Source organism: Ursus americanus, chromosome 34, assembly GCF_024610735.1.
Source record: "Ursus americanus isolate L20-20 chromosome 34, mUrsAme1.1.p, whole genome shotgun sequence".
NCBI classification, from domain to species: Eukaryota; Metazoa; Chordata; class Mammalia; order Carnivora; family Ursidae; genus Ursus; species Ursus americanus.
In genome coordinates, this window is record NC_142160.1 from 4,267,711 (window position 1) to 4,279,795 (window position 12,085).

Consider the following 12,085-nt stretch of genomic DNA (forward strand, 5'->3'; position numbering starts at 1 on the left):
CAGAAGATTATACCTGGATTTTCCTCCATGATGTTGAGAGCCTCGATCGCAGCGGCAGCCAACAGCGGGGGTAGCGAAGCTGAAAAGCAGTACCCCTGGCCAGAAAGTCGCTGAGAAGAAACGAACAAGTTAAAGACATAAACACACTTCTTTTTTTTTTTTTTTTGGCTAAAAAACCTACAGGCACCGGATCTGCACCACCTCCGAACGGTGTGTACCAACGGTAAGGTGCTAAGATCCACGCGTGTATACGAGTTATACATGTAACACAAGACTTTTTTAAAAAGGGAGATCATTTCAAATGTAAATATTTTGAGTGATTCTACTAACAAATCAACTTTTAAATAAAAACTGTGGTAAACTAAGTCAGAATGAAATTCTGTGACTGGACGTTACATGCTGAGTAACTTCTTAGCATGACCAGTGGAACGACTAGTTTCAGTTTCTGCTTTTGGTTTTTAAAATGAACCCACCTGATGGTCAATCACAAAAGACCTGCCACAGCAGAAACCTCCGATAGAGGCGAGGGAATTCTCCATGTTGGCACTGATAAGATCAATATCATCAATCTGCCAAAAAAGTGGGACAGCAGTAGTCATTCCTCAATTTAAAGAAAAAATAAAGACCAACGTCAAGTCTGCAGACAAAATTTCAGCACCAATCATGTCAACGTCTCGGTTCAAACAAACTACCTACATGCAAATAACGGATGAACCATACAAAACTTATTGCTACAAGGACTGATGTTTCGAAGTGCACCACTGAAAGGGTCTCACTTTACAAGTTTTGGCCATTTCGTCATGCACACACAATTTATTCACAGTGGAAGGAGAGAGAGAAATTAGGAGAAGATGAAATCCAAAACTGCTTCGTACTAAAAATATTCAGAGGTACAAAATAAGACCATTTCCTTACTTAAATAGCGGTCCAGCTGGCCTTCCCCCAGAAGGTACTTGAAATAAATATAAACAAACCTGTCAGAGTTTTGAGCATTTTATCCCTACATTCAATTTACCTTTCAACTTTTCAAAATAAAATCAATTACCCTGTGCCCCGTGGGCTTCCGAGTCCCCCACCATCTTCTCAACTCAGTGCTCTGCTGACCCTCACCTTCCGCACCTGGCAGACCGGCACCCAGGAGCCATTCAAAATCACTCACTGATGGCCGTGATGACAACTGGCCCAAGCACATCTGGGCATTTCTAAATGGTCCACAGACCCAAAAAGGAAATCTGTGCACTCTTTTTAAAAATCCTTTTATTATGAAAAATTTCAGTCACATACAAAGGTAGAGAGAATAAAAAATTCTCATTACCAGATTCAGTCGTTTTCACCTCGTGGACAATCTTATACCTTGTATAGCTCCCTGCTGCCCTCATTATTTCTTTGGAGCAAATCCCAGACTTCATATGGTTTCATCTATAAATATTTCAGTGTGCATTTCTAAAGGATACGGACCCTTTCAAAAACAATCACAAAACTATTATCACACCTAAAAAAATGAAAAATTTCTTAACATCAAATATTCAGTGTTCAAATACCCATCTCACGAAGCTTGCTTTCTGCAGTATTTGCTGGAATCAGGATCCAAACAAGGTCCACATATTCTGCACTTTTCCTCAGTGCCTTTAATCACCAAATGTCAGTCTATCTTTGAGGAGTATGTGTCAATCTAATTTCGTGTGATACTCCTTGTGCTCTCCATTTTTCTCTGGACCATATCGGTAGTGGGATGTAGATAATCTAAGGTGATTTTCATGTTCTTTAGTTCAACTTTTTAACATTAGGTTGCAAAACTTTTATACACAGGATTTGCAGAAAAGTTCCCTTCAACTCAACCGGTTACACAGTGGTGGGTGAAGACAGGTCCTGCAGACGGGCTGACACTGTTCCTGCTTGAGGCTCCAGGGGCACAAACCATTAAGACTGGGGGCAGTTGGGGCTCATTTCCCATCAGCAAGAGAACACATGACCAACTCACGCCAGTTGTCTGGAACCTTGAGGCTTTGCACAATCTGTGCCAGCACTGTTTCTGACACATTCTCTCGCTCTGTCTAAAGAAGTCAGTCCTATCGAACACCCCACACACGGAAATAACAGAGGATTCAAAATTCTAAGGACTCGAAAGAACATCTTTTCACTGCCATCATAATACATTCTAAGGACTACTTTAGGGAATTCTTACTAATTTTAAGAAAAACACGTTTCTAGAGAAGAGACATTGAAAACCAAGATCAAATGCTACTGCAATTCTGTGAGTAGCCACTGTGTGTTTACAGGCTCCATGGTCTGGCTGACCTGATTCTCTATGGGCTGAGCGAAGTGACAGACCCCAAAGCTGCATGACCCTGCACACTGATGAGGAACGCCGTCTTGTGCCCATGAAACGTGTCCAGCAGGACGGGACCGCATGTTTTGTGTACGAGGAAATGTCCTTGAGAAGGAGAACTTACGCTGATTCCGAAATGTTCAGTGACTCCTCGACCGTGCTCCCCCAGGACTCCGAATGAAAGGCTTTCCTCCAGAAAGATTCTTGCTTTGTATTTGTATTTTAACTTAACCTAAGTGGTAAACAAAACACAACTTTAAAATACTGATTATTAGCACACTACAGAATATATTGGGAAGAACAAACCTAAACCTAAAATAAAAAGGAAAAAAAAGCACATACAGTTGACCCTCCACACTGGTGGATCTGTACTTGTGCGTCTGCCCACTTGCTGAAGCTTCTTTGTAATCAACACACAAGGCATAGAGAGGGCGGCAAAATCTCTGCACATCCCCAGCTGAGTCTGACTCCTGCTTCTGCTCACACCGTAAACAAGTGTCCTTCTTCATCAGGGTTTCTTTATTGCCACGTTTCTTGCATTTTGTGCTCTTTGCTGGTGATTTTGTTTAGGATGGCCCTGAGCACAGCACTCAAGTGTGCCGTCCAGCGTTCTCAAGTGCCAGAAGGCTACGATGTGTCTCACGGAGAAAACAGTTGTGTTAGATCAGCTGCATTTCAGGCATGAGTTACAGTGCTGACGGCCCTGAGCTCAATGTGAATGAACCAACAATATGTGTTAAACTGGGGCGCCTGGGTGGCTCAGTCAGTTGAGCGGCTGCTTTCATCTTGGGTCATGATCCCAGGGCCCTGGGATCGAGCCACACATCTGGCTCTCTGCTCAGTGGGGAGTCTGCTCCTCCCTCTGCCTCTGTCCCTGCTTGTGATCTCTAATAAATACATAAAATCTTTAAAATATAATAATAATAAAAAAAACCCAATCCCCCCCAATCTGTGTGAAATACAGTGTCTTTGAACAAAACCACATAAAACAAGGTTATGTACTGGGCAGCTGATGACAATGCTGTGACCCGAGGCTTGCAGAGAATGAACTACATTTGCCTTAGGAGCCATAGTTCAGTATTTGCAGCCTGTATATAGAACATAAGTATGTACGTGCACTTTCTAGAACATAACTACAGGTGGCCCTCGAACAGCACAGGTTTGAGCTACACAGGTCTGCTGAGATGTGGATTTTTTCAGTAAACACAGTCCAGCACTGTAAATGTATTTTCTCTTCTCATGATTTTCTTAACATCTTCTTTTCTCTAGCTTGCTTTAAGGATAAAGTTTAAGGATACATATGACCTACCAAGTATGTGGTGATCAGCTGTTTATGTTATGGAGAGGGCTTCTAGTCAACAGGAGACTACTAGTACTTAAGTTTTTGGGGAATCAAGAGTTACACGGACTTTGAACTGTGTGGAGGTCAGTGCCCCTAACCCCTGCATTTTTCAAGGGTCAACTGTACCATGATGACGGAAACAGGCTATACTTAAGATGCCCTAAATTTAACTTGATGTAGACAGCACACTGCAAATTTTTAAAGATGGAAATACTAAGATATTACAAATGAAGACATGAAATCTATCTGTTAAATACTGTTTGATTATACATAAAACTCCTGAGGAAATGTGTATCATTCTTCCCTCCGTGGCTGTGTTTTAATTTGAATTCATGGCATTGTTTTTTAATTTAGAAAAAGCTTTCATTAATATGCTTTCAATTTGTTTTTCTCTTTGCTTTTGGTCTTATAATAAAGTCTTTTCCCAACAAAGATTTAGATGCATATTTATCTTAGGTTCTTCTAATTATTTCATGTTACTTTTTTGTTTACACAGTGGGAAACCTATACATGCTTGTATACAGCTCCCCCCAATGTTTAACTGATTTACCCCTAAATGGTATGAATGTGATCAGTTTCACAAGTGAATTAAAGTACAGTGATTATCAACCACTAAATTTAGATAGATTTTTATTAATAATGAATAAGCTAATTTGGGGAGAATTCTACCTTTTCAACACTGACCGTTTTCCATCTATTAATATGTATGAAACATTATATGAATGAAATATTTTCTAAAAATCATGTTTTAGAAAATTTTAATAATATTATGACAGTACTGGTACATAAATAGACAAATCAGTGAAACAAAACAGGAATCCCAAAGTCAAACCCTAATTTGTATCCCATAATCTTTACATACTCAATGCTAATATATACTCGACCTGTTCCTTACACTTTATATTTTGCTTCATGGCTTGGCTGTATTATCTACCCATCAGCCCTGCCTCACTAGTATAGTCCTAAATATGCATTTCCGCTATCTTTTGGCCCACTATCACCCCCATATGCTTCTATCAGTCTTTGACATGAAAATAAGAAGAGGAAAATGAATACATCTTTTTCAATGACATTTAAGATGTATTAAGATCCTCAAGAAACAGTGAAAAACTTTGAAAACAAGATATGAAATCCTTATTCTGAATCCTTATTCAATAGATGGACTCAGTTTCAAGTTTCAGTGACTGAATGCAAGAGTGGTTCAACACAGGAAAAACAACTATATTAACAGGATGAAGGAAAACCACACCATCAACTCCTCAGCTGATACAGAAAAAGCATTTGACAAAATCCAAACCTCTCATGGTATAAACACTCGACATATTAGGACAAGGGGGAACTTCCTCAACCTGATAAAGGGCATTTATGGAAAACACACTGCTAATATCATACTCAGTGTGGCAGCCTGAAAAGCTTTCCCCTCTTGCAACTCCTAGTCAACACTGTACAGCAGGTTCTAGCCAGAATGATCAGGTAAGAAGAAATAAAAGACATCCAAATTGGAAAGGAAGAAGTAAAACTATCTCTATTCATAGATTACGGGAGTTTATATATAGAATATTCCATGACACAAGATCAAAACACAAAATCAGGGGTGTCTGGCGGGTTCAGTTGGTGGAGCATGCAACTGTTGACCTCCAGGTTGTGAGTCTGAGCCCCATGCTGGGTGTAGAGATTACTTTAAAAATAAAATCTTATAATAAAAATAAAATAAAACACGCTACAAATCAGTTGCATTTCCATAAACTAGCAGTTAACAACCCCTAAAACAAGTCCATTTATAACTGCATCGAAAAGAATAAAATGAATAAATTTAACAAAGAGATGCCAGACCTGTAGAGTAAAAAACCAGAAAACACTGCTGAAAAAAATTAAAGAAGATCTAAATAAATGGAAATATTTCTGTGTTCATGGATTCAGACTTAGCATCATTAAGATGGAACTACTTCCTAAAGCAATCCACAGACTCAATACAATCCTGAGTCAATACAATCCCTACCCAAATTTCAACGGCATTTTTTTTTTTTTTTTTTTTTTACAGAAATAGAAAAGTTGATTCTAAACTTCAAATGGAATCTTCAGGGACCCCGAATAACCGAAACACTCTTAAAAAAGAACAAAGTTGGAGAAGTCACATGTCTTGATTTCAAAATTTACGATAAAGCTACAGTAATTGAGATGGTGCAATACTGGCATAACGCTAGACATACAGACACATGGAACAGACTTGAGAGTCCTGAAATAGAGCCCATCTCTCTATGGTCAATGGACTAGGACCATTCAATGGAAAACAACAGTTTCTTCAACAAATGGTACAGGGACAACTGGAAGCCACATGCAAAAGAATGAAAGTGGACACATTCCTCATAGCACATATAAAAATTAAGTCAAAATGGATCAGAGGGGGTGCATGGGTGGCTCAATAGTTAAGCGTCTGCCTTCAGCTCAGGTCATGATCTCAGGGTCCTGGGATCGAGCCCCGCATCAGGCTCTCTGCTCAGTGGGGAGTCTGCTTCTCCCTCTCACTCTCCCTTTGTGCTCTCTCTCTCTCAAATAAAATCTTTAAAAAAAGGAAACAAAAACAAACAAAAAACCAAAATGGATCATATACCTAAAACAAAGCTTAAACTATAAAACTCTTAGAAGAAAACAGAGGGGTATATCTTCATGATTCTGGATTTGACAACAAATTTCTTAGCTATGACACCAAAAGCACAAGCAATGACAAAAAAACTAGATAAACTGGACTTCACCAAAATTAAAAACTTCAGTGCATCAAAGGGCACTAATCAAAGAAATGACAAGGCAACCTACAGAATTGGAGAAAATATTTGCAAATCATGAATCTGGTGAGGGTCTAGTACCCAAAATATATAAAGAACTCTTATAACTTAACAAGAAAAAGACAAACAACCCAATTTAAAAATGGGCAAAGGACTTGTAAAGACATTTCTTCAAAGATCTACAAATGACTTGTAAAGACATTTCTTCAAAGATCTACAAATGGCCAACAAACACAAGAAAAGAGGCTCAACATCATCAGTCTTTTGGGAAACGCAAATCAAAACCATGTGTTACACATCTACCAGGGTAGCAAACATTGAACAAAACAACTGAGCGCTGGTGAGGCTGTGGAGAAACTGGAACCCTCCCCCACTGCTGCTGGGAATGGAAAATGGTACAGCCACTGGGGAAAACAGTCTGGAAGTTCCTCCGTAAATTAAACATAGAATTACCATTTGAGCCAGCAATTGTACGGCCAGGAATATACACAGAAGAACTGAAAACAGGGATTCAAACAAATACGTGTACACAAATGTTCATGGCTGCACTCACAGAAAGTGGAAACAATCCAAATCTCCATCAACAGATAATGCAACACGTCCACACAGTGGACTATGACTTGGCACTCAAAGGGAATGAAGGATTGATACAGGCTACAAACTGGATGAACTATGAAAATATGGGAAGTGGAAGAAGCCAAGCACAACAGGTCACAGATGATAGGATCCCATTTATCAGGAATATCCAGAATAGGTAAATCCAAAGAGACTGAAAACAGACTGGTGGCTGCTAGGAGCTACAGGCAGGGGAAAATGGGGAGTGACTGGTTAGCGGGCAGAGGTCTCACTGGCAGAAAACCAGACAGTTGATGGCTGCATAACACAGTGCCTGTGCTCAATGCCAGAACCGTACTCTCCGAAATCTTTTGTGAACTTCACCTCAATGAAAAAGAAATCTCAACATTCATGGTTTCTAAAAACAGCACATTGCTTTTCCTATTAAAAAAGCTGTTTTGAGGGGCGCCTGGGTGGCACAGCGGTTGAGCGTCTGCCTTCGGCTCAGGGCGTGATCCCAGAGTTATGGGATCGAGCCCCACATCAGGCTCCTCCGCTATGAGCCTGCTTCTTCCTCTCCCACTCCCCCTGCTTGTGTTCCCTCTCTCGCTGGCTGTCTCTATCTCTGTCAAATAAATAAATAAAATCTTAAAAAAAAAAAAAAAAAGCTGTTTTGGGGACGCCTGGGTGGCTCAGTCAGTTAAGCGTCTGCCTTCGGCTCAGGTCACGATCTCGGGGTCCTCGGATCGAGCTGCCTGTCGGGCTCCCTACTTCTCCCTCTCCCTCCACCCCTCCCCACTGCTTGTGCTTTCTTTTGTTCTCAAATAAAATAAAAATCTTTAAACAACAATAAAAACCGTACACTTGAAGTACATGTATTTTATCAGTGTATCAATTACACCTCAGTAACGTTGGTTTTAAAAAGCTGAGTCCTGATTATTCTTTAAAGACCAGGGTGGGCATGTAATGTTAATCTACTTCCCTGATACGGTCCGAATGTATTTATGGTACCTGTTATGCAAAGCAATGCAGACGTTAGACATTAGAAGTGCTCATAAACAAACAGCATGACTGTTCCACGGTCCAAGTACTGAAATACTGATCAAATGTGGTTGCTTACCAGTTCTGGAAGAGGACAAATAGTTCCAGTGTTCATATACAGCCCTTCCACTACGATGAAACGTCGTGTGACCCGAGCCTTGCGAGGATTCTTTAAAAGGAAAAAAAAAGATTTTAAATTTCAGTAACTCCAAATGCAGAATCTGTGAGATGCTCCCTAACACTCCACCTGACAAGATCTATTCATCTGAATAAGTAAACAAATAGCCTGGGTGAGTTTCAAGTTCAAGGTTTCATACCCTGTTACTTTGAGATGAAGAACAGTGCATTCTTCTCTCAGGTTTTTCTGTTCACACCATCAGCTAGGTGACCACATGCATGTGTGCACACAATTTAGGTGCTCTGAGAATACTGAAACACAAACAAAACCCTCCAAATCCAGAACGACTGAGAAGGAGCCCAAGGGAAATTTCTGGGGAGATGGGCACATTTTAGGTCACAAGGGGCCGTGATACCTGGCTTATCCATTGCGCAAAACGCATGGCTAGGATGTTTTCACTTCAGTGTCTACAGAAAGAACCACACTGATGATGGCAATCATCACAGAGACAGGGAGGGAGTTTGGCAGAGGCTCAGATGACACGAGAATGGCAGAATGTTGGTAACAAAGCTGGGAGAAGGGTGTGGAGGCTTCTTGTACTACTGTACCTTCTTGGGATGCACCGGAGATTTTCTATGATAAAAAGTTAAACAGACATACCCTGCTCTCCTTCATCTACCAAAGAGCAGATACAATCCTCTCCTTCCTAACTACTGGGTCAAGTAAAACTCAATCATGACCTCATCCAGGCATGCCTGAGGTGGAGGTGGAAGGGCTATTTCAAACAACACACAACCTTCCTGCACCCCACTGATGGCAAGTCACAAATAATACACCATTCACACTAGTCAATCTGTAGATGCTTTAGGCGTGCAAGGCTGAAAAAACACTGAGGTCCATAGGTAGAGTTGGCACCATCTTCCTACTCAAAAGTTTCTTGCCTCTGGGCTTCTCATCAGGGACATTCTAGAACCCACAGCTGTGACACTCAGAAAAGTGTTGAAGTATGCAGAAGTACATGCCACTGAGTGTGCTTGGCCATCTTTACTGTTCTTAACCCAAACCCGATTGCCATGGGTGTGCTGGGGGTCACGGGTGAGGAAGCGAGGAGAGGTGAGCCTGTCCCTACCTTTCCAAAATGAAGTATTTTTATTAAGACTTAAAAAATATTCAACGTAGGAATTTTGGGAAATGGGAAAGTACACAAATTTTTTAAACAGATTAGCTAGTTACAATTCTCATTGATAACTGCTGTCTTTCTTGTAAATACGTATCTTTATAAATGACTTTGCTCAAATCAGGATTTTACTGCAATAGTGTTAGAACCTGAGTTTAAAAAAATTATTTTGATTAATAATTACTGGAAACATGATTTCAAAGGAGATACACTATTCTACCTGTGGATATACCATACAGTAACTATTCCCCCAATGCTGGATGTAGGCTGTTTCCCTCTTTTACACCACATTGTGACCATCTTCTAGTCTTTAACATCACTTCTGATTCTCTCCTAAAGACAGCACCCCAGATACAAGGGTATAGACATGTCAGAATTCGGGAATATCTTTGCCCATTCACCCTCTAGAAAGGCTGTGCCAATTGGCACTCTCCCCAAAGTTACAGGAGGGCCTGTTTCGTACACAGATCAGTGCTGGCACCGGTTATTACTGTGAAAAATGTTCCCTCATCAGACAGGTGAAACCCCCTTGCCTAATTTCACCAATTCTTAGGGAGGCCCAAGTATTTTTCACTTGCTCACATTTATTGGTATTTCTTCCAAGAACTGCTGTTTTTACCTACTGTCCTTTTTTATTTATTTTTTTAAAAGATTTTGTCAGAGAAAGAGAGAGCGCATGCAGGGGGAGGGGCAGACAGAGGGAGAAGCAGACTCCCCGCTGAGCAGGGAGCCCAACACAGTGCTCAATCCCATGATCCTGAGATCATGACCTGAACAGAAGGCAGATGCTTAACCAACTGAGCCACTAGGTACCCCCCCTACTGTCCTTTTTTAAAAGAAAAATTAGTATGGAACAAGAGAACCTTATATGAAAGAAAATGAAAAAACTGACACCAAAAAATTTGTTCCAAACCTGGATGAAACCGCATATTTTAATTCACTTTCAAATAAAAGGTAAGTGTCTAAGTAGAAAATATTAAAACGCTGGGCATTTAGTATTTACTTGGAAATAGAAATTGAAAAAAAATGATTTCCAAAAACCAAAGTGTAAGGTTATTTAGAAAACCTACCCCTACCAAGAAAATGTGGTATAAATTAATTAGTAAAAAGGTAAAAACTATAAAATGGAAATAAATTTAAGATAATTTTCTCATTGTTCATAAAAAAAGTTCTACAGATTATAAATCTCATAAAACATGCACGCACGCACACACACACACACAACCTATCTTCCAAATCCGCACAAACTCCCTTGGGAAAATAAACTCTACGGAAGACTGGTTCATTGGTCACACTGTCAAGTCTGCCTTCTCCAATCTGGTAGATTCTATCACTGAATCAGAATATGGGACATCTTTTTACAATCTGTCAAAAGAAATTCCTCAGTGGAATGGTGTCAATTTTAAGATTTTCCCGACAGATTTTTCTAAACGATAAGACTGCGTAACACTGGCCTACAGCACATGTAGCGTCAAACAGTGAGAGTCTCTGCATATTCATCATGAGAAAGTGTGTATTCTAAGTGCTGCTCTTGGGCTGTCACCTAAGTAAAGAGAACAGAATCTTAAACAAATAATGCATGTATCTGGAAGAATAAAAATTACAAAATTAAGGACCATGATGAGCATTTTTCGTCAGTGACTCTGGTAATGAATGAGTTGCACTGGGAAAGCCCTCTTGCAAGTGGTGTTTGCGACGAAGGATGTAGTGCCCAGGTTTGTACAGGCCCACACGCAACAGTCAGAACTGCCTTTTCCACCCGCGTGGTCAGTCAACAAGTACAAGCCCAGTGATGCTCTCGGCACCTTTCCTCCGCTGCACTCTCTCACCAGAACACCGAGGAGCTGGGGCCCCCCACTCCCCACCCCTCAGGGATGCAGGTACAGGTGCTCGGGAAGAAAATCAGGCTGGGGTCACTGTTGCCCACAGACAGCAGCTGCTCGGAGGGACAGAGTCACTTTGTTCATAAACTCATACATTAAGATCTGCTGCCACTGTTCCTTCCAGTTAATTGATACGTGATTTATTCTGACATAAATAAACTTGTCTTGAATCCACAAGGTATATCCTGTCACCACACTAATGCGCTCTGGTGTTATTTCTGGAGAGTGGTGAGTACACCCCCAGCCCCCCAACACGCACACCATTTTTCTCTTTCAGAAAGCTGCCTGCGTTACCTTCCCCCAAAGCTGCCGTATGCAATTACGGCAACGATGAGCAATTACAATCAGACCTGGCTCTCCAACACGGAGTGCATTTAATAAGCAGGGATGCCCTCACTTCATATCCAAATGTGATCCGCAGGCAAGTTTTCATGACAAATTACCATTTCATATATAATTTAGCTGGTTAGCAAGTACAAAAGAACTGTATAATTCTCTTCAAAAGAATCATACCTTTTGATCTTCCATCTCTTGTTCTTTCAGTAGGCGCTCCAGGTCAGCCATATCATTATGCTGAAACAACTTAATGTCACTACGTGATGCCTGTAATCCTTTCTGAATGGCAAAGCAGGCAGCTCTATCTCTGCAAGGAAGAGAGACGCACCAAATTGGGGTTTTAAAAGGCCTTGTCAACATTCTCAGAAAAGGAATGCTTGCTTTTTGTAAGCTGATCAACATCCCCTTGTTAACACGGCAAATCAATAGAACACATCTGACGGCTTACACACCGTTTGCACTTCCCTCTGCATGTGCTTTTCACAGAGCTACCATGTTGATTCTGCTGCACGAAGCACTCC

The 12,085-nt window shown here is 40.8% G+C and overlaps 1 protein-coding gene across 1 annotated transcript in view; it reads right to left on the reverse strand.

Annotated features, from left to right (window-relative positions):
- The window catches only part of SPTLC1 (serine palmitoyltransferase long chain base subunit 1), a 52,724-nt gene that overhangs the window by 10,663 nt on the left and 29,976 nt on the right, over window positions 1-12,085 (reverse strand). Inside the window, exons 7-11 of the mRNA XM_045772405.2 lie at window positions 11,742-11,871; window positions 8,130-8,219; window positions 2,454-2,561; window positions 474-569; window positions 14-110 (exon numbers count right to left, since the gene is read on the reverse strand). Coding sequence (XP_045628361.1) covers window positions 14-110; window positions 474-569; window positions 2,454-2,561; window positions 8,130-8,219; window positions 11,742-11,871 — 521 coding nt within the window. The remainder of the gene's footprint in view (window positions 1-13; window positions 111-473; window positions 570-2,453; window positions 2,562-8,129; window positions 8,220-11,741; window positions 11,872-12,085) is intronic.